The following is a 22,821-nucleotide window of genomic DNA, read 5'->3' on the forward strand; positions in this document are numbered from 1 at the left end:
CGCCATTAAAACAAAAGAAGAAGAAGAAGCATAGCGCCAGGCCAAAGATATGGAAATTGACAACATTGCTTGTTGCAAAACTGTTAGCACACCAACAATCCCACCATGGATGTTTTGTTATCCCAGGGTAGATTTGGAAGCTAAAAATATAATTAAATCAGGGATATATCAAAACGTTCAGCAATACATTGACATAAATTATGAAGACACAGTTCAGATTTTTACAGACGCATCAAAAGATCAGACTGGGAAAACAGGGGTAGCAGTACACATTTTAAAGTATAATGTAAATATTAAAAAAAGGACAACAGATCATCTGGCCATTTTTACAGCAGAAATGGTAGCAATAATTCTGGCTTTACAATGGGTGGAAGAAGTAAAACCAAAAAAGGTGATTATATGTTCAGACTCAATGTCCTCACTAGAATGCATTCAGAGTGGGAAATCTACATGTAGACAGGATCTACTAGATGAAATTAATCAAATAAATTTTATAATAAATCAACAAAGCATAAGCGTAGGATTTATATGGGTTCCTGCACACAGGGGAGTGAAGGGTAACGAGAAGGCAGACATGCTGGCAAAGGAAGCAGTTACATTAGAACTGGTTGAAATCGATATTAAATTAAGTAGGTCAGAAATTAAAAGTATTATTAAGAATAAAGTTAATAGAAAGTGGCAGGAGAGATGGGATAAGGAAGGAAAAGGCAGACATTTGTATAATATAAACAAAGAGGTTATAGCTAGGAAAATCAGTGAATTGGAAAGACAGGAGGCAACATGGTTTTCCAGACTGAGGATGGGACATACAAGTTTAAATAGTGGATTGCACATAATAGGGAAACATCAGACTGGACTATGCATAAATTGTGGAGTAGTAGAAAATGTAAAACATATACTTATAGATTGTACACAATACACCAGAGAAAGGGAGAATATGAAGAGAGCACTAGACAGAGAGTTAACCATGGGAAATTTATTGAGTGTAAACAGCACACAGTCCACAGTTAGGGCGGTTATTAATTATCTTAAAGAAAGCCAACTAGCAAGAAGAATTTAGTTATTTATTTATTTATATAATTAATATTATTATTTCAAGGTTGAGGAGTTATAAGAGTGGAAGCTGGAGGAGCTGAACACGCAGCGCCAGCTGAAGCTTTTTTTTTATTTTAATTTTAATTTTAATTTTTTTATAAAGACATCCCCTATGCGATCACACCTCAGCCCAGTAGATGGCGGTAATGCACATTGTCTGCAAACTGCCAATAAAAAATACAGAAGAAGAAGAAGAAGAAGAAGAAGCATAGCGCGAAGGATTTTGGGTAGGACATCCTTAGGTCAGCCATATTGCTGTGGTCTGTCTGAAGGAGAGAGAGAAGATGAGGGGGATCCGGGAAATAAGCCAGTTATCGGTGAGAATTTCATTAACATGGTTAAAGATGACTAGTAGAGGTTCTGCTGCATAGTTTTCTGTCTTATTTTGTGAAGGTGGTACTGACTCTGGCCTTGGTTCTCACGATGATATACCCGGTTCACAAGAGATACAGTTGTCAGTTCAGCTCTCAACATGTCATTTTATTAACTTCGTCTTTTTATCCATATTTTTAAATTCAGTTATGTAAGTTATAGCAGCGGCTATCAGTCTTTTAAATGCAACGGAACCACATCCTAAAATTGAAAAGCCATCTGTATAGTTTCTTGTATAAAGACCAATGATGGTTTTTATACCCATTATAGTACTGTACTGTTAGATGTATTCTTTTGTATTTGATTTATACTTTAGTATTATTTTATTTATTACGCAATTTTTTCTAAACATTTCCATGGACTCATAAGCTTTCCTTTCCTGATATGACAGCACTTAGTTTGAAGTCAGCTGTACTAGAGCAGGAAGAGTGACATAATGAAGTAGAATTAGTGTGTGTGTGTGTGTGTGTGTGTGTGTGTGAGAGAGAGAGAGAAAGGTTTACTTATCTTAGTTGTTATGCGATTCATTAATTCTAAAGTTTAATAGCTTTTTTTAAATTACCTACATCACGAGTGAAAAGTTCATACACTTGTCTGTATTTATGTTTTTCATGATATTAAAAACCTTTTGAGTGGAAGGTTTATGCTTAAAAATGAGTAGTGATAGAGTTTTAGATAAATTCTAATTTAAGTTTTATTTTTCACACAAAACTATGCACAGTATAATGTGTCGTGCAATGCTTTTTAGAATTCTTTATAAACTCTATATATATATATATATACACATATATACAGTACTGGTCAAATGTTTGGAAACAATATTTTTAAAAATTTTTGTGAAATATTATTACACTTTAAAATAATGGTTTTCTGTTTTAATATACTTTTAAATATAATTTATTTCTGTGATGCAAAGCTGAATTTTCATCAGCCGCAACTCCAGTCTTCAGTGTCACATGATCCTTCAGAAAGCCTTCAAATGCGCTGATTTATTATCAATGTTGGAAACAGTTGTGCTGCTTAATATTTTTTTATAACCTGTGATTCTTTTTTCAGGATTCTTTGATAAATAAAAAGATTGAAAGAAGAACAGCATTTATTTAAAGTAGAAGTCTTTTGTATATCGTTCAAAAGTTTGGGGTCAGTAATTTTTTTCTTTATTTTTTTGTTGTTGAAATAATTAATACTTTTATTCAGCAAGGACCTTAAATTTATAAAAAGTGATAGTAAAGATTTAGTCTATTTTTTAGATGTCAGTGAATCCTGGATAAAGTATCACAGGTTACAACAAAATATCCAACATTGATAATAAATCAGCGTATTTGAAGGATTTCTGAAGGATCATGTGACACTGAAGACTGGAGTAATGGCTGATGAAAATTCAGCTTTGCATCACATAAATAAATTAGCCTATATTTTAAAGTATATTAAAATAGAAAACCATTATTTAAAAGTGTAATAATATTTTCTTTCTGTATTTTTTTACATAAAATAAAATGTAGGCTTGATGAGCATAAGAGACTTCAAAAATATGAAATAGTAATGTTTTCAAGCTTATGAGTCATGACCGATACTATACTAATAGGTTGTAAGATTTTTTACTCCTTACCTCTATTAGATGAGATCATCACTCTGTACAGCATAGAATGTTTAATTACATATTTCTGGTGTTATTATGACTTCAACCGAAATTCACATGAAAAGAAGGGCTTGTAACTCTCTAAGTTTCCCCAGTGTCACCCCTTTTGTTTGTGTGAAACACGGGTTAAGAAGCCATCTCATGCCTTGCTCTTCCCCTCTTTATTCTGTTATTTTTGCACATACTCTTTCTTCAGAGGCGTGATGTCTTTTGTAATTTTCAGAGGAGGCTTTATGCAGCCCAGGCTGCCCGTAAGGTGGAGGTTGCGGCAGCCGTGGAGCCAGTAAAGTTTCTGCCGCAGGAAGTGCAGGTCAGTGGATGATGATTTGTCTCTCTCTCCACAGAGACGCTTCTATGCGGCCACTCAAAGGGACCAGCCCTTAACTGTGCCTCTGTCGGGCGTCAAGGTCTCGGCAGGTGCTCCTCACATGTACCAGGATGTTCATGTATGTGTGGTGCTGGGGAGGGTTTCTGCTCTGATATTAGGGACTGTCTATGAAATAGGAGGATTTGAATTGAATTTGCCATGCCCATATTGAATTTGAAATTTGTGCTGCTATACCAGAAAGAGTTAACTAGTTGAATGCAAGTTTGTGATTAAACAAATTATTTTATTCAAATTATTTTAATACTAATTATGCAAATGTATTCCCTGAAATGTATTTTTTTTTTAACTGAACAGATATGTTCCAATAATTTTGTTTTGTCATATTGTTTTCAGGTAACTTTAAATAAATGTTGACACCAACATTTTATCATATTGATCACATAATATATTGAGCTATATCCACATAAGTGCACTAATATTAGACATATTCCATAGTCTATTAATTCTATTCTATTCAATTCTATTCAATTATTTATTGAATAAATATTATAAAATATGTGTGAATTAAATCTCTATAAGCAGCATTTCAAATGTTACATTTCAAATGTTAATTATCATTTTTTTATTAGATTTTTTATAGAAATAGCCTATGTTGTGCAATTGATCACATGTTTATGGGTAATTCAAACCTGAAAAATGGAATTCATTATAAAATTCCAAATCATACGGATGCTATTTAGGTGTTTATTAATGTTGATTGTGTGTTTATAGAGAAATAGTGAATTATAATGCAAATTCCAACTTGGTGATATAAATCGGACATTTCAAAATAGTTATATTTTTATTAACTCTCATATACAACCAAATATAACGTGAAATTAAGTTAAACAAATTCTGTATCCCTGTTGGAACATCCACAAGAAATACACTTTAGTTTTTTAAATAATATAGAAAGTAAAATGATGAAAATTTTCAGGTGAGATCAGTCATCTGCTGATTAACTTGTGCAATGAGATGAGTTATTACAACAGTCTTAGTCATATGTGCTCTCTAAAGTGTCCAAATCTTGGATCCCTATTAGGAAACGACTAAATGAGGTACTCCAGTTGTTGAAAAAAAACATTTATACATGAAAATAAAAAATACATTTCAAACATAATGTTGTTAAAACTTATCAAATATTTGATGACACCTGAGTGACAATTTGACATCTTTTTATAAGTCAAAACAAGTCTTCTAGTCTATTGTGTGACATCAATAATTCTATTAATGTTTAGCCTAACTTGAAAATGCCCAAACAATGATATTAGTAAGCAATTGGTACAAATTAGAAGGTGTAAATGCACTCATCCTTTTCCCCATTCCAGGTGACAAAATTGTCCAGTGGGTTGGTGATTGCTTCCTTGGAAAACTATTCTCCTGCTTCTCGGATTGGTGTGCTTGTCAGGGCCGGAAGCCGATATGAGGCGATTGACAACCTCGGGGTTACACACATGCTTCGTCTGGCTGCCAGTCTGGTATACATCGATCATGACTCTGTTTGACTGCTGTTCTGCTAGTGTGCTGTGACTCTATTAGCATTCACTTCTCTTTCCTGCTGATTCCAGACTACCAAGGGAGCATCCGCCTTCAAGATCTGCCGTGGTGTTGAGACTGTCGGGGGAAGCTTAAGGTCAGTTTGACAGTGTCTTCTGAACTTCTATTATTTGTGACAGAATACAGTGATTCTCAACTGGTTTTGCTTCAGGATCCAGGTTTACCTTCTGTTTTTTGCCCTTTTGCTGTTCAAGACCTTATCAGAACAGACCTGCCAATCACTGGCATAATATATTTGGTTCATTATTATGATCAAAGCATATCTGTTATGGTATACTTTGTAAGTAAATGTATATAATATATTTTTATGTGCAGTGTGTCAAGCTCCAGGGAGAACGTGGTGTACACCGTAGACTGCCTGAGAGATCATATGTGAGTAGAACACATTATTAATTTGTCTGATAATGTGTAAAGATTAGTGTGATCTCTTCTTCCACTGAAATCATGTTGTCTGTGTGTCCTCTCACAGTGACACTGTAATGGAGTATCTGATCAATGTGACCACTGCACCGGAGTTTCGTCAATGGGAAGTGTCAGACCTCACTGCCAGGGTGAAAGTGGATAAGGAACTTGCCAATCAGACTCCACAGATTGGTATGCAGTTTTTAACCCTTTAATGCTCACTTTAGACCTTTTGAATTTTTTTTATAGTTTACTTCATTTGAATGGTGCAAAACTGCTATATGAACACACTTGATGACTTGAAAAGTCCTTAAAATAGTCAAATTTGTGATCTTCCACTTAAAGAAATGAATGGGAAATATATGTTACACTTAATGTCTTTGGTCTGTTTTGACAACCAAGGATTACAAGCTTGACATCTAAATGAGGAATACTGGAGGAGAATGACCTGTATAGTTTTTAGGGCTGTCCCCGACTATGGATTTGAATCGTCATGTCTTGCCTATAGTCGACTAATAGTCGAATCATGTGTATGGGGGTGGGGCTGGGGCGGGGCTTTAACGTTTCAAAGCTGCGATGTACAGAAAATCACACAAAGATATAGAAGAAAATGTATAAAAACATTTTTGATCAATAAAACTAAGAAATAACATAACTCCAGAAAGGCCACACTGCAGATTTGCATTTCACATGCAAATCAAATTAAATCGGCTAAATTACCTGTGCGAGCAGGCCAGCCTACAGCACAACATCGATGCACCGAAAAAATAAACAATTAATTTACTAAATTAAATTAGAACAGAATATACCTTTCTAATAAATAAAAATACAAAACGAAATAAATCAGAATCAAGTCACAGGATGAGGAGCAAATGTGTGCAAAATGCCTAAAGTGCAGGGGAACATATATTCAAGACACAAGCCACAAATAGTTAGATTAGATAACCCTGACAGATTAATAAATAAAATAAAAATAAAGAAATTATTAAAATAACGATAGTAGCCAGAATTTTCAACTTTGTCTTTTTAACTGCATAAACAACAATAAATGCTAAACTGGAGAGGCAGTCTTTTTAGCTAAAAATTTTAACAGCATCTAAAAATAAAATTAGAACCGGCTGAAAAGTTTTGAAATCACTTGTACCTGATCGAGAGAACAAATCCTGAAAATCTTTCACTCTGTCTGTCCGTTGGAGTCTTTTCAAATTGTGCGCGCTGATAAAATACATTCTAACGTGAAACCCAGTCTATGCGTCAAACATGTTAACGTTGGCCGGCAGAAGTGCGATCATGGTTTTCCTGATGCTAAATCCAGCCTTGGAGAATTTCCTTTCTGATGGTGTACATCCACACTTTAGATTTTCTTATCCCAGACATTGTTAGATTTAAATCCTTGCCGCGAAAACGCTCCTCTGTCGGTCACGGATTGAAAGTGAAACTTAAATCTGTCACGGGGTGTTTGGATTTATTCATGCACGTTAAAAAATATTTATTAAAAGCTTCTTTCTTTGCACATTTTTATATAGGCCTACAGCATTATCATAATAGGCTGAATATTAACGTATTGACATAAAAGCTAGTTCTATGTGAAATCAGACATTGAGCGCCCTCATATAGCCAAAGTGGCATGATCCTCGTTTCATAACACCTCAGCGAAGATTCGACCGTGAGATCGGTAGTCGAATCAGGCTCCTCCTATCGAAGCATCGAATCTTCGACTATTCGGGGTCACCCCTAATAGTTTTGTCATTGGTTTATGATACACTTCGGTGGATGGCAGTTCTAATGTTTCCACTTCCTGTTTCTATTTTTCATCTGTTTGTGCTTCAGGTGTCATCGAGAGTTTGCATGCTGCAGCTTATAAGAATGCCCTGTCCAATTCCTTGTACTGTCCGGACTACATGATTGGCCAAATCACCACAGAACAGGTAAAACAACATATTTTACTTAAGTCACTTGATAAGTCTAATTTATATAATGCCTAAACACTCAGTAAAACACTCAAAATGGTAACACTAACATAATAAAAATCCATTCTTCAATCTTTAAAGTTTAATTTAGTTATGATGTTGCTTAAGAACGGTAAATAACAATCCTGCAACTGCACAAATATATCTACCACAGCAAATAATTGTGTATAACTGTTTTCTGTATTTTTATGTCCTCTTACATAGATGCACAGCTTTGTTCAGAACAACTTTACAAGTGCAAGAATGGCCCTTGTTGGTCTTGGTATGTAATTATATTTTTAAAGAAAAACATTTAATCTGACCCAAAAAAGGCAATGAATTCAGTCATTTGTACTGTATGTTACTGTGTAGGTGTGGATCATGACATACTTAAGCAGGTTGGCGAGCAGTTCCTGAACATCCGTAGTGGAACAGGCACTGTTGGATCCAAAGCCGTGTACCGTGGAGGTAGAGAGCATTATTGCTACTAGAACAGTAATGCATGTAAAAAATACAACACACAAAACACATGACTTCATTGTTGAACTTAGTGAACGATCTTGCTGTCTGCTGCCTACATAGACAGCAAATGGGCAGTAACACTTAAAGGAATAGTTCACTCAAAAAATGAAAATTCTTTCATTTACTGGGACACATGTGGTTCCAAACCCATAAGACTTTCGTTCATTTTGATATTTTTAATGAATTCTGAGAGTTTTCTGTCCCTCCACTGAAAGTCTATTCACACAAAACTCTGATGCTTCAAAATGTTAATAAAGAGATCGTAAAAGAAATCCATTTAAAATCCATATTTCTACATCCAAGTTTTCCGAAGAGACACAATTGCTTTAGCCTGGGAAAACCCAGACAACTTCCGGCAAATTTAGATTTGCTCTGCAAGTAGTCTGGCAAAGAGCCCATTCAAGCCCATTTCTAATCCGTCGAAATCGCGGCACCAATCAGAAACGTTGAGGCGGGCTTTACACGATGACGATCGCTCTGATTGGTTTTAGGTCTATCCAGTTGCGCCCAGAGGCATTTGAGCGACATCCGTTGGTGAAGCGCACCAACGTTTAAATGCATTATTATATTCAAATTGCAAACACATGAGGACAGTCTCCATGAAAGACCCACTGGCAGATGAACGTGCTACTACATTTCTCTCCGAAACGGTAGGGAATTAAATTAGATTTAATAGAGGATATTAACTGTGACAAGATGATTGACAGGGCAGTTTATGTGACAGGATGCACGCGACAGATCCGTCCGATAAAGATGACGAAGTAGTATGTCCCAAAGCTTGCCTACTTTTTTGCTACACATTCAAAAGTAAATACCTTTTCTTCACAAAAAGAGTACATACTTTTATGGCGTAATGTAACTTAGGCGAATTGGGACGCAGCGTATGGCTTTACACGATGACGATCGCTCTGATTGGTTTAAGGTCTATCCAATTGCGCCCAGAGGCATTTGAGCGACGTCCGTTGGTGACGCCCCTTTGGAAATGAGTTATTAGTGAAGCTTTGCCAGACCATAACTCAGTTACTACTGAGAATGGTCTGGTTTTAACCAAGCTACAATTGCTTTATATGTTGAACAGATTTCATTAAGGCTTTTATTCATATATTAACATTGGTCAGAGAACATACGTACAGCACTGAAATGTGGTAAACGGAAGCTCAAGCATATTTGCTTGATGCGCTGTTCATCTTATAAAGCTATCGTGTCTTTTCAGAAGACTTGGATTAAACTGCTCAATTCATATGGATTTATTTTACCGTTATGAACATTTTGAACTGGTAGAGTAGATTGTCAGACTGTCAACTCTCAGATTCCATTAAAAATATCTTCATTTGTGTTTCGAAGATTAATGAAACTCTTACGGGTTTGGAATGATATGAGGGTGAGTAAACGATGAGAATTTTCATTTTTTGGGTGAACTATGCCTTCAACAGTCACTCACACACAATTTAGATTTACTCATTTGGCAGATGTTTTTATCCATCTTTAGGTGTATGTTTTCTCAGTTTGTACGTTCACTTGATAGTTCTAGCGCCGTGATGTAGCAGCTGAGTTACAGGAACACAGTGCAAGATAGTGTTCCTCAGACAAAACACAGGAGAACTGAACAACAATGCAATACTTTTCTTAAAAAAATGAACTTTTTGGGTTTGTAGTCCATATCTTTTTGCTTTCAGGTAATGTGTGTGCTAGCGCACGCTTAAGTTGACAATTAACTTTTAGAAAAAAATATTTTACACTTTATAGGCTTTCTCAGTAACAATTAGCTTAAAGCCTTTATATGTAATGCATTCTAAAAGTATTTTTAATGCATTAATAATGTCTTTTAATACACCTTATAATGCACTGTACAGTTTAATGAATAATTGTAACCACAGTTATAGTCCATTATAATACTTATCTATTCATTGTTACACCTTTAGAAAATATAATGCATTAAAACGCATGACAACCAATTTCAGATGTAACTAAGAATGCAAATATTATAATGCATTTTAGATTTGGCTACAGTTCTTAATGAAAAGATATAATACATATTAACATAAGCCACTTTTCCACCTTCGAGCCAAACTGTTCTCATTGCTGAACCGTTCCATTCCGTGCGGATCCGGCCCAAAAAGATGCATTTTAGCTGTTGTTCAGCTGAAGTCAATTTAGTGTTTATTCATTTCCATTGTAAAGATCATCAATTATTAAATTAGTTCTCATACAGCAACGTTAGTACAACTAAGCAAACCAGAGGTGACTGTGGCAAGTTAATACAAATGCTATTCTGCTGCACACTCAGAAGTATGTACGTATTCTTCACAAAACTGTGCATAATTTTAGGGCATATTTTAAGTACCGGTAGGTGAATTGGAATGCCGCATCTGTCTCGCTGTGTAATGTTAGTCTCTGGCTCTGTTGTCCAGGTGAGCTGAGGCATCAGATTGGACGAGAACTGGTTCATGCGGTGGTGACGAGTGAAGGTGCGAGTGTAACATCAGCTGACGCCACAGCGTTCAGCATACTGCAGCATGTGCTCGGAGCAGGACCACGTGTGAAGAGAGGCTCCAACACTACAAGCAAACTGAGTCAGGCCATCTCAAAGGTCACAGCTCAGCCCTTTGATGTGAGTATCTCTTTATGAGACCTTCAGCTCAAAAAAGGCTTTTATGAAGGACTCTGTAACTGTGTCTGTCTGGCTTTTTTGCAGGCCTCTGCCTTCAATGCCAACTACACTGACTCTGGTCTGTTTGGAGTGTACACCATCTGCCAGGCTAACGCTGCCAAAGACGTACGTGTGATTTACATTACGCTCCGGTTTTAACATGAATTCATTCTACGCGTGGCGCTAGCCAAGGCCATGGGTTTGATTTCCAAGAAACATCTCATTTATGATTGAAGAAGTCATAATTAAGCTATTCTATCTATCTATCTATCTATCTATCTATCTATCTATCTATCTATCTATCTATCTATCTATCTATCTATCTATCTATCTGTCTATCTGTCTATCTGTCTATCTGTCTCTCTGTCTCTCTGTCTATCAAATCTATATACCACCTATCTATCGTTCTGTGATTCTGTCTATCTTACAAATGTGAAACTTTATTAAAATAGCCAGTGATTTTAATGTACATGCAACATTTTGTTTGTAATAACAAATTAGGCTAGATTTAACAACAAAAGCTAGTGGTGTTACCCATGAGAGTAAAAAGTTTTCTATTTAAAGTGTTTTTTTTTCTTCTTCTGTTCAGGTAATCAAAGCAGCTGTCGGTCAAGTTTATGACATTGCACAAGGAAACCTTGCAGCGGCTGACCTCATTAGAGCTAAGTAAGTTTTCATCATCTTGATAGCTTGAGAACTAGAGTGCAATACTTTTTATATTGTTCCTGTGATTATTAATGAATTTGGTGTGAGCAGGAATCAATTGACGGCCGAGTACCTGATGTCTATTGAGAGTTCGGAGGGCTTAATGGAAGCTATTGGATCACAGGCGCTGGCAGAGGGTTCCTACCATTCCCCTGAGGCTGTGACCCAGAAAATTGACGCTGTGTCTTCGGCTGATATTGTCAATGTAAGCAACTGTTGTCTCTTAGGGTGAAAGAAAAATTTAATAAAGATAAAAATTTATTCTGAAAAATAGTAATAATAAATAAGTGGGTATGTCCAACATGTTCATTGATAGTGTATCTTTTGCTAATAGTAGTGTATTTAAGGCTTTCATCATGCTTTTTTCCCCCCCCATAAGGCTTTTATCATTTGGATTGGAATTTTGCATAACAAACTTGGTCTCATTTGTTTTTCAGGTGGCAAAGAAATTCATGTCTGGGAAAAAGACTATGGCCTCCAGTGGAAACTTGGTCAACACACCTTTTGTTGATGAAATCTGATGGGCAATCAGTACTCTCGCACATTTTATCTTTCAACAGTATCTAACTCTTCATTTCACTAAAATGAAATGAGAAAATGTCCATGATATCTTTATTGTTCCTGTAAAAAATAAATAAATACTTGGTCTTGATACTTCTAGAGAACAACTCAGCACTTGTCCATTTGAAATGTATAGAAGTAAATTAATAAAGTATCTGCCGACACCAACAAATATTTATGAAACAAGTTGTGATTTTGATCCTCTTACCACTTAAACCTTGAGATCTGAATATAAAAGAATAATGGTAATTGACCAGTGGAGTATTACTGGGATGTTTGTACAATAAACAGGGTTCAAACCAACATGAAACCTGGGAAATGTCAGTGTTTTTTAGATTTTGATTCATTGTAAGTGCAGTGTCTGTAAAATAATTTTAAAAATCATATACATTATTCATGAAAGAAAAACATATATGGTACAGCATTCTAACTGATTTATTATCAATGTTGGAAATGAATAAAAAGTTTAAAAAGAACAGCATTTATTTAAAATAGAAATCTTTTGTAACAATATACACTATAGTTCAAAGTTTTTTAAAGAAATCAATACTTTTATTCAGCAAGGATGTGTTAAATTGATAAAAATGTATAGTAAAGATTTATATTGTTCAAGAAGATTTCTATTTAGAATAAATGCTGTTCTTTTCAACAAAATAGCAGTTGAAAGTGAAAGTATATATATATATATATATATATATATATAATAAATCCATTCACTTTCAGCTGCTATTTTTTAAACTGGGACATAAACTGAACAAATTTCACAGACATTTGACGAACAGAAATGGAATAATGACTCCCTGAACAGAGCAAAAGTCAATGTCAAAAGAAGCAGTCAATGTGTGGTGTGTGTGGCCACAAGCTGCTTTAAGTCGTATTACGGCGCATCTCATCCTCATGGAGTGCACAAGATCTACCAGTTCTTTCTGTGAGATGTTACTCCAAGGTTCTCGAACATGTCTGTGGGGACATATGGTTAGAAGTGGTTTGGCACTGCAAGGAAAATCAGCTGTCCTTCCTGTCTGCCTCTAGCACTGTCTAACAGGCCTCTATATTACGGATATAGCAGTTTATTGCTATGTTCCCAGAGAGACCTGTAGCATGTCTATGGCATGTTCACGCAGATGATCAGGGATCACATCAATAGTCACATATTAAACCTCCAACAAATCATATTTTCCCACCTCAGACATTAAAGACCTTTTATTATTATTATAGATTTAAACACCTTTTATTCTCAACCCCGTTAACAAATAAAATGGAATTGGTTTAAAAAGGATTTTAGACAAAACAACATCTACCTATGTGCCCCTCATAAAAATGTAATGACTACAAATGTAACATTTATGATCATTTTCACATTTGTATGGGACTGATGTTAAAAATAGAATAGTGTGTGTCTGTGGTCTCTATTTTTGTAAAAAAAAAACTAAAAAAACAATTTAGATGTTTAACTAAAATCACAACTTTATTGTGCTAGTAGTCATTAACATGTAATGACCCATTTACAGTGTTGTTAGTGGAATTTTACATAGGCCTACTGAGTAATATTGATAACATGTATTTACTGTAGGGTTAGTGTTTAGTTTAGGTCAGTTGCATGTAATTATGCAGAGATATACATTCAAGCAAATGTTAGATAAAACTTCTATTTTGTTCATTGGCATTTCTAATGATAGCACAACAACTGTCAAAATCCGACTGGTGACGTCATGTGTTGCGTCATCTTCTCCTGCCCCCTCCGTTATTCCTTACAAAGGGAAAACATCTCGCGAGCAGGGTTTTGTTTTGAAAGCTTCGCGGACGCTGTTTTACGGTATATTAGTTTAAACCGAAACGCGGAAGAATATAAGACAAGAAGGACAACTGCAGTTTATCGGTAAAGCACGACATATTTGCCAGCATATCCGATAGTGATGCGTGAACAGACTCGTGCGATATCCATAAATCAAAAGGGAAAGATCCAGCACGGACGTAACATCGGAATACTTCTGATTTTCCTCACATTGATGCTCAAGTATTAGATGTTGTTAATGGTCAGCTCTGGAGTAACGTTACGTGAGGAGTAATACTTCATAATGGGATGATGTGCTGTGTGTTGAATGCCATACTGCTGTTTGCATCATAATCCCTCATCTGACATTCAGATGCTATCTTACTGTGATGAACTGAGATCATCTCCATGAGGTTCCCACTGGAAAGAGGGAGTGAAAGTTGTCTCATACAATCCCAAACATCTTACAGACCTCAACTCATGAAGTTCACAATCTGAAGTATGAAAATGGATAAACTCACTATTATTTCAGGATGTCTCTTTCTCGCAGCAGATATCTTTGCTATTGCAAGTATTGCAAATCCAGATTGGATCAATACAGGCGGCCAAGAGGGTAAGAAACTTAATGTTCAGTCAAATACTATGGTAACTCACTAACTCTTTAGGTAGAGCACACGTGTATTTGCATGTGCAATGTTTTTATACTTGAGCATAAAGAGCATTGTGTCTGTCTGCAACACAAACATCCATTTAATCCATATAAAACAATTCATCTGGATCTAATACATTTATTTATGCATTAAACAAGCACATTTTCCCTGCTGTAAATGTTGGGACACATTGCAGGTCAAAAAAGGGCACTATAATTTTCCTTTCTCCACACAACCATTTATGGGTAGAACATATAAATATATAAAGCATCTGGCATTAGCTGTTAAAAGCCAGTGATTAAATGTTTTGCATTAGTGAGATGTGCAGAAGAACGCTTTTAAGGGAAATGTGTTGTTGATTACTCAGTGTGTTTGTTGCTGTATTAATGAAGTCTGTTGGGAATTGTCTTCCACAGAGATGAGATCTACACAGCAGTTAATTAGTTGGAAAATTGTTCTGTTATGCAAACGTGGGAATAATATTAATAGAATGTTGTTGCTGCAAAGGATCTTACAATGGATCCTAACATTTTCCACTCCATTTTAACTCTCAAAAAAGACAAAAATATTCATTAAACTTTCTGACTTTTAACACATTATGGGCCCTGCAGGGTCTGCAGACATTAGTTTTGTTGAAGAAGAACTTTTTATTTATTTCACAAATTAATATGAAGATACTCTCCCAGACGAATGTCACAAAACAGATGTTCACCAGCCGTTTCTTGATTTTTTTTTTTTTTTTTTTTTGTCCCATAGAGATGTAGCAGAGAACAAAAAGTACAATACTCACTGAATGCTGAAAACATTCACAGCACAATCTTACTGGATAAATTATCTATCTATCTATCTATCTATCTATCTATCTATCTATCTATCTATCTATCTATCTATCTATCTATCTATCTGTGTCTATCTATCTATCTTTCTATCTATCTATCTATCTAAAATATTTTTGCATAATGATGCTAAACTGTACACACTATGCTGCAATGCGGAAGGAATGTGCAAGACTTCCAATTCATTAGCTGCTATAGATAAATAACTAAGAATAGCAAAGGTCAGTAAATGGGAAGAAAAAAAAAAGTGATACAAACCAGTGTGTTTATAATGACGACAATACATTAAAATAATATGTTAAGAAATACCAGTTTGCAAAATCAAGCAGCATAACAAGCTGTTTTGTACAGCTAAAAATAACTTAAAGCGGATGACACCGGAAGCGAGACGCATTCAATTTACAAATGGCCGCTCTTGCTCTCAGGTTAAAAATAAGATGGATAATTGGCCGTTCTCCCACGCAACCTATGTCTTATGTAGCTGTGCTACTTTCATCTCTGTTGGATCACTCCAGCTCTTTTTGTTCTCCCATAATAAAACAATCCAAATCAGTATTTCACATTCATATAATTGTTTCTGGCTTTGTATATATATATATATATATATATATATATATACATACACACGTGTAGATACATTTACATTTGAATCATATAGCAAATGAGACACAAAATTTACTCAAATATATATAAAAATAACAAAAATATATTTCAAAGACTTGTGCACTACATTAACAAAGCTGATGGGAGATTTTGAGACAAGGGTGTAAACAACTGTTCTTATGGCGTCACTCTAAAGATGTGTAGGGAAAGAACAGGATATCCTGTGAAATGACTTTAAATACAACTTTCCCACGGTAAAGCTGGATTTGGCAGTTTTTCAACCAATTACTCACATTTTGTTAGTGTTTGTTGGAGTTGGTGTCCAGCAGACCTCCAAATTAGATTTTTACATTAGTCTTTTATCTTGCTCATACAGCTTAACCCTATAAAGCCTACTGTATCATATTTGATACACACATTTCTAATGCCTCTAAGTTATCAAATAAAATGAATAAATAAAAATGTTGTACACAATCTGCTACATATCTTCTGATTTATTGTTTACACCTTTTAGCAAGTAAAAAGCCTTTGCAAAAATTTTTTGCTGTGAAATCTTCACTGATTTTTATAAAGTAAATGTAAGATTAACTTTTATATTCGTAATATTTCAAGTTGAACTCTTACTGAACACCTACTAAAGTGAAGCAACTTAGGTTTTCTTGATTATCTAAACATAATTTTTCAGAAAAATATCATGGTAAAATGTGAGTATCAAATATGAGACATTAGGATTTTGAGGAATGTTCATTTGTAAATCTCTCAATCAGAATTGCACTGCATTTTATGTTTTCGACCCCTGCAATTAAAACTACAGAGGTTTGATCATAAAACTTAGCATTTAAATATCATCTTACTAAGACATTATTGGGAGATATAGAGTGATATCTTATATTTATGTATTTTATGTAAGTAGTCTGCTATACTGTTATAAAGATCTCATTGATTTACATTACAAGCTATCAGAATTTCAACCTACTTTTGGTCATATAAATATCAGCAACTGCAAAGTTACAGGTTAGGAGTCATAAAACTATCAAAAAAAGTATGATTTAAGATATATATTTTAATCAAATGTTTGTGTATTTGTAGAAATGGATTGAATTCACCCTCTTTCCTCAGCTCAATTTAAATGACACCATTTAGTGTGGAATTCTGAATATTATAAGAGACTCCTATAACTCTTAGTTCTTCTTGTCTTTGTCCATGTTACAGGAAATCTGCATATTGATATCATCATTATGCCCTTTTGTAAAGTACTTAAAGGAACATGACATTATTTACTCACCCTTACAGTATGTCATTCATGTATGCTGTTTTATCTTCCTGTGTTATGTGGTGTTAATCAAAGACTTGTTTTACTCTTTAAAGTCATGACATTTCCATGTGTTTTGCATGTAGGAGCTCTTACTGTGGGTCTAGTCAAGCAATGCCAGACCATCCATGGTCGAAGCAGGATATGTATCTCCCCAAGCCTTCCTCCAGAATGGGTCATTACCCTGTTCTTCATTATCTTGGGCATCATCTCGCTCTCTATCACATGTGGCCTGCTTGTGATCTCACACTGGCGGCGAGAGGCAACAAAGTATGCCCGCTGGATTGCTTTCATGGCAAGTAGGTTACCTAAAGGGAAAATTGATGTGCACAAATAATCCAAATCTGTTGATTGGTTTTAATAACCTTATGTTATTTTTTTAAACTTTTCATAGTGATACTCTTCTGCATGGCTGCCCTCATATTTCCTGTTGGATTTTACATCAATCAAGTCGGAGGACAACCTTACAAATTACCCAATAATACTGTTGTTGGATCCTCATATGTACTTTTTGTTTTATCAATATTTTTCACAATAGTTGGACTTCTTTTTGCTGGTAAAGTCTGTCTGCCTGGCTGACAATCCTTCTGGTTTTAAGATTTTTTTTATGCTAAATATTTGGACTACTTGACTTTTTCAATGCCAGTGTGGTTCAACTGATGACAAACAAATAGGTCAACTTCAAATGGATTACGAAAAGGGCCTTTTCGCAGTGGAGATTTGATTCGAATTATACTGTGGACAAAATTTTGGTCGGATTTACGATAATGTACAGTCATTAACACTAAATAAATGATCCTTGTATCACCCTGTGGGGTTTTATTTTGCTGTAATGACCAGCGGACTGTACATTATCCGGCTTATGACATGGCTACTCACCAAATGAATAAATGGACATGAAACACTGATTTGAGTTTAAATTATTTATAAAATTGTACAATGCATATTACTTTAAAGGTACATTCAGTTCTACAAATTTAGAAATAAAAATGGTGTACACTCACGCAGAGGTGTAAAAAGTACTCAAAAATGTTACTCAAGTGAAAGTACAAGTACTGAGGGAAAATTTTACTCAATTAAAAGTAAAAGTATCTGGCCAGAATCGTACTTGAGTAAAAGTAAAAAAGTACCACATTAAAATTGTACTTGAGTATTAAAGAAGTAAAAGTAACAGCAAGAATGAAAACTAGAGACATGAAACTCTAAAAACATGAAGTGAATGATCCACATACAAGGTTTTATCCTGCTTTGCAACTGTTTGTATTTAATTGTATTTAATTATCAAACTATAAGACTACTATCTAATGCCAGTATGCAACATGTTTTAAACAATCCACTAAACATGCTTTTACCACTAAAAGAAAATAATTTGCTAAGGTACGGCCACGGCTGCTCTTGATCCTGTGGCTGATTTTGGACTGTGTTCGCAGCAGAATCAAGTTCTTCCTCCATTTTCTTCCACTGATTGACTGTTGACATGACGTCACTTCCAAAGGACCAATGAACATGTCTGACCAATTTCATGGAATGTGAAAACGAATCCACTTGGCAGAATAAATAACATTTAAATTAAACTGGGCATCAGCACAATTCAATTGGTTTGGTAATAGCAAGGGAAAATAAAATGAAGTGATCTCCAAAAAAGAAGTACTTTTTGACTAAATAAAATTGTAAGGAGTAAAAAGTACTTTTTTTTTCTTAAAAAATTTAATTAAGTAAAAGTAAAAGTATTGATTCTTAATTGTATTCAAATAAAGTAAAAATCCCCAAAAATAATACTTAAGTACAGTAATCAAGTAAAATTACTCAAGTATTTTACACCTCTGCACTCACGTGATATCAAGACTATACACAATAGTTTCCTATAAAAAGTGTTTTTTGATGTATGTTATGATGAATGGTGCGGGCCGCTCCACCCCCTCAATGTATTTGGCCATGTTGAAATTACGTGACCCGCGTGTCACTAAACAATGGAGAGAATTGTCAAACTTATTGGTTGCCGCCTCTGTGGATATCATAAACCTAGTAGCGTAGTGTTGTTGAGTGATGCAAAGAGCGAAAGAAAATGGAACACACACAGGGCCTAAAACTACATTTTTGCCACACCTGCCAATGCCCGGTGACCATTGGTGAAAATTGACCAGCCATAAATATTTTTACCGGCCATGACAAATTTAGATACCAGTGACAATCCTCTATTTCAATTTTAAGACCACAGCTAAAACTACAAGCCTAATATAAAATGAAACCATTATTAAAGACAAGTAAAATAAGACCAAAGATACAAATGAAATAAATTCAAAATTCAATGAAATTCAAGTCGATTTTTCAGGTAGATCTAACAGTAGTTTACAGGTAGAGAAATTCAAATTCAAGTAATCAGAAGTAAAATAATGCTGCATAATATTCACTGTATAAATTAAACAGATTAATCCTCATTGAAGTTACAAAAGTTATTCAGTCAAGAGCATTGAGTGATTTTTTTCTTTGTCCTTTGGTGTTTGTTTAACATTAGTAACGCAGACAGCAGCAGGATTAATAGGCTGTTGTCACTTTAAGGGCTGGTTCTCACAGAACACGTTTTTGCTGTTCAAAACGCTATTTGCAGGTCAGTGGAACGAAAAAAAGCCCATGGTCTAAGAGATGAGAGATGCCTTATTTGAAAGTTGAACTTATTTTAACTTGAGCGCCTTGTTTTTAAACACTTGCATCGTGCACAAGATGCTGCAAAAGACGTTTGCGTTCCCTTATGCGCTTGAATATTCTAATTGACGTGCATGTGACCATGCAGCACTGGCCCGTCAGCTGACCAGAGCGTCGTTCACGTTTATGTTCATGTTCTCACGAGTAGCGTCTGCCTGCAAAACCTGTCACAAGGTGGCGCTAAGGCAAGCAGATAGTTTTGAACACTGGCTGGTTATGTACTTTCTCAATTTATTTTGGATAATTTTTAACCCAAAAAAGCAACGGACTGCAGCTTTAAACATTTGTACGGATACATGCGGTGGAAACTGTGGTTCCTAATTATTGTGATCCAACATTTGCCCCACATTTCAGGTGAAGGATAATCCACTTCTTACCTCCGAGATTGTGTTATGATATGACCTTATTATTTTATTGTGAGTATTAAGGCCAATTTATACTTCTGCGTCGGGTGCGCGTAGAAGGTACGGCGTAGCATACGCATTGACGTGTACCATACGTCGTACCCTTCGCCGTACCCTGACGCGCACCTCCTCAAAAATGTAACTACGCGTCGCGGCGACGCGGACCGCAAGATCTGTGATTGGTCGGCTGGATAGCATCGCGTTTTCCTCCTACGCATTTCCGGAATGATCTTCTGCACTCTGCACCGCCCGCCCGCCATTTTTAAATTCCGAAGATCAGTGAAGAGCCATGGAAATAGACCAAGTGACCGAGAGATTGCTTGAAGAAGTGCGGAAATACAGCCATCTGTATGACTCCTTCAGTCGCCATTGCTCGTAGAAACCTAAACTCAAAACAGCCTCGAGGAATGTAAACAGTGGAACTGGAAAATTAAAACCCACCCGCGCCAACTAGCGTTTCGGCGGTGTAACTGCAGAGCAACACAGACATTCGCAGAAGTATAAATGCTCACGACGGCGTCGCCTACGTGCGTAGCCTACGACGTACACTACGGCGTACACTCGACGCAGAAGTATAAATTGGCCTTTAGGCTTAGGCTATCAGTATTGCTGATCACTGTTGATATGCTATATTTTTACTACAAAAATCTTACGACAAACATGTCTTCTAATATCTTCAATTGTATATACCGAGCTGCAGTGGACACATTTTGTAAAATGACTTAATTTGGACCCATTGTGCGAGCTGTCTCTTTAATACCGCGTGGTTTATACATGTTGCTTCTAATTGGGCTGACATTTTTGACACACCCACCAAACAAAAGAAAAAGTATCTCAAACCCCGTTGCACACCGTTTCCAGGAAACATATCGTTCAACCCAGAAACCGTAGTAAAACGTGTCACACCGTTTTGAGTTTGAACCATAGACGGTATATAAACTGGACACAGCGTAGGTTTCAACGGAGAAAGTGAAGTCAATTAGAAGATGATGGCTGACCGTACTGCGCAGACTCAAACTGAGCTTGACGACGTAGATGTGACGTGAGCAACCTGTCTGTCTTCTAGTAGCTGTGCCAAGAGAAATCTGAATCATTCCCTTCCGAAACTTGCAGAGACGGAGAGCGTAAGTAGGAGGTGTCCATGAGCTAGGAGCAGGAGTATTCTGATTAATTACTTTGTCATTTTGCCTCCACGTCCCCCCGATTGCCCGTGAGCTTCTCCTCCTGTCCATACGGTAATTTTTCTACTGTGCGACAGAGAGTCGCGTGGTTATGACGCAATCGTTAGCCTATTTTCACAAAAACTGCATCTACGGGGCCATACCGTAAGATACAAGGTAATGGAGCCTTTTATACATTTTCGTGTTTCTTTAGAAATAAACAGTGGACAAATGGAGTCTTTAAAAGCCTCAGATGTAAAGTTATTTGCTGTCAAAGTGACGCCAAAATGAATGGGAGTCAATGGAATGCTAACAGCAGGTGGGGGTCCGCTAATCAATGGCGGCGCCCGGGGAAGCTTCAATGTTTTCCGAAACACTGCCCCCCTGTTTTGAACGTGCCCCTGGACAAGCGGCTTGATATACCGCGATGGTAAATATTAGGAGTTCAGACCGCTGGATGGCGCAATTGAGTATTTCTAAAAGGTGTGTAGTAACGCTTTTATTTTATTTATTGTATTTTACTTACCATTTTACAATTTTACATGGATATTGTCTGTGATGCCGGAAGCACTGCGATGGAAATTAATACCATAGGCAAATTGGCATTAATAATACCTGTGATAATTATAAACTACATTTTATACATGCATGCAGCACCAGCAGACAGCGTTAAAGCAATTTAAAGGATCTCCCAAATACAGTATTTTTTAAATTAGAGTTGAATGTTTTAATTTCTGCCAGCCATCTCACAGCCTTTCCCGTAGGCCTACATTTGGCATTACAAATGCCTATATAATATTGATAGGATCAAGTGAACAGAGACTATGTTAAGTACCATTAAGTTAGTAAAAACGATTGCATGATGTCCATGACATTTTAGAGTCCATAGCATTTAATTAAGTTCACTAATATTAACTTTTTCATATATACGGTTTTAATATAGTTATAGTTTTTCTGGTGAATTATATTTTGATTTCCTATTTAACAGACGAAAAACAGAAAAGAATTTGGCAGCGGTGGGATTCGAACCCACGCCATCGAAATGACTGGAGCCTAAATCCAGCGCCTTAGACCACTCGGCCACGCTACCACGAGACTAAAGTGTTAATATATTTGATATATTAGCATAATACTGATATGCTAAATAATACTGTTAATAATAAATATGCTTGTTATGGAAATTGTTTTTGGAACTACTGTCGCGTTCCTAAAATGTTTATTATGCCGATTAAGTAACGTTACCTCAAAATGGGGACTACAGATGAAAAATAGCCTTTTGGCTAATTCTGGCTTTTTTAACCATGTTTGTTCATGTGTTTTATGAAATTGCACTGTCCCCTTTTAAATAAACCAATAAATCAAATCAAAATCTTGGCGCTCATAATAAACAAATTCAGTTTGATACAGATGTTAGTCGGAGAGCATGTTTACTCGCTTTTAACAAATGCAAGGCCAATCGTTGATTGTTTTTACATGTTAAACTGCAGGTGTCATACGTTTCGTGAAATTAAATCCTTAAAAAAAGTATTGGAACAACGGTTATTGTCACATTTGACGATG

At 35.8% G+C, this 22,821-nt stretch overlaps 2 protein-coding genes across 4 annotated transcripts; both read left to right on the forward strand.

The window, feature by feature from the left end:
* The first annotated feature begins 1,272 nt into the window (after positions 1-1,272).
* Positions 1,273-12,129, forward strand: uqcrc2b (ubiquinol-cytochrome c reductase core protein 2b). Of its 3 annotated transcripts, none has more exons than XM_082151391.1 (14): positions 1,273-1,412; positions 3,330-3,416; positions 4,802-4,951; positions 5,042-5,106; positions 5,346-5,402; positions 5,500-5,624; positions 7,263-7,360; positions 7,607-7,664; positions 7,754-7,849; positions 10,315-10,514; positions 10,599-10,679; positions 11,143-11,219; positions 11,310-11,463; positions 11,696-12,129. In XM_082151391.1, the coding sequence occupies exons 1-14, from the start codon at positions 1,380-1,382 to the stop codon at positions 11,777-11,779; spliced, it is 1,365 nt and encodes a 454-aa protein (XP_082007517.1). In that variant the 5' UTR covers positions 1,273-1,379; the 3' UTR covers positions 11,780-12,129. The 3 variants fall into 3 exon arrangements, with proteins under 3 accessions (XP_082007517.1, XP_082007516.1, XP_082007515.1); XM_082151390.1 differs by lacking the exon at positions 3,330-3,416 and adding an exon at positions 3,451-3,552 and having other exon boundaries at positions 1,289-1,412; XM_082151389.1 differs by having other exon boundaries at positions 1,311-1,412; positions 3,303-3,416.
* Positions 12,130-13,548: 1,419 nt separating this feature from the next.
* mosmob (modulator of smoothened b) lies at positions 13,549-17,902 on the forward strand. The gene is made up of 3 exons (XM_082151047.1): positions 13,549-14,206; positions 17,081-17,293; positions 17,389-17,902. The coding sequence occupies exons 1-3, from the start codon at positions 14,095-14,097 to the stop codon at positions 17,571-17,573; spliced, it is 510 nt and encodes a 169-aa protein (XP_082007173.1). The 5' UTR covers positions 13,549-14,094; the 3' UTR covers positions 17,574-17,902.
* The last annotated feature ends 4,919 nt before the right edge of the window (positions 17,903-22,821 follow it).

The sequence above is a fragment of the Leuciscus leuciscus genome, assembly GCF_965113295.1.
Source record: "Leuciscus leuciscus genome assembly, chromosome: 21".
NCBI lineage: Eukaryota > Metazoa > Chordata > Actinopteri > Cypriniformes > Leuciscidae > Leuciscus > Leuciscus leuciscus.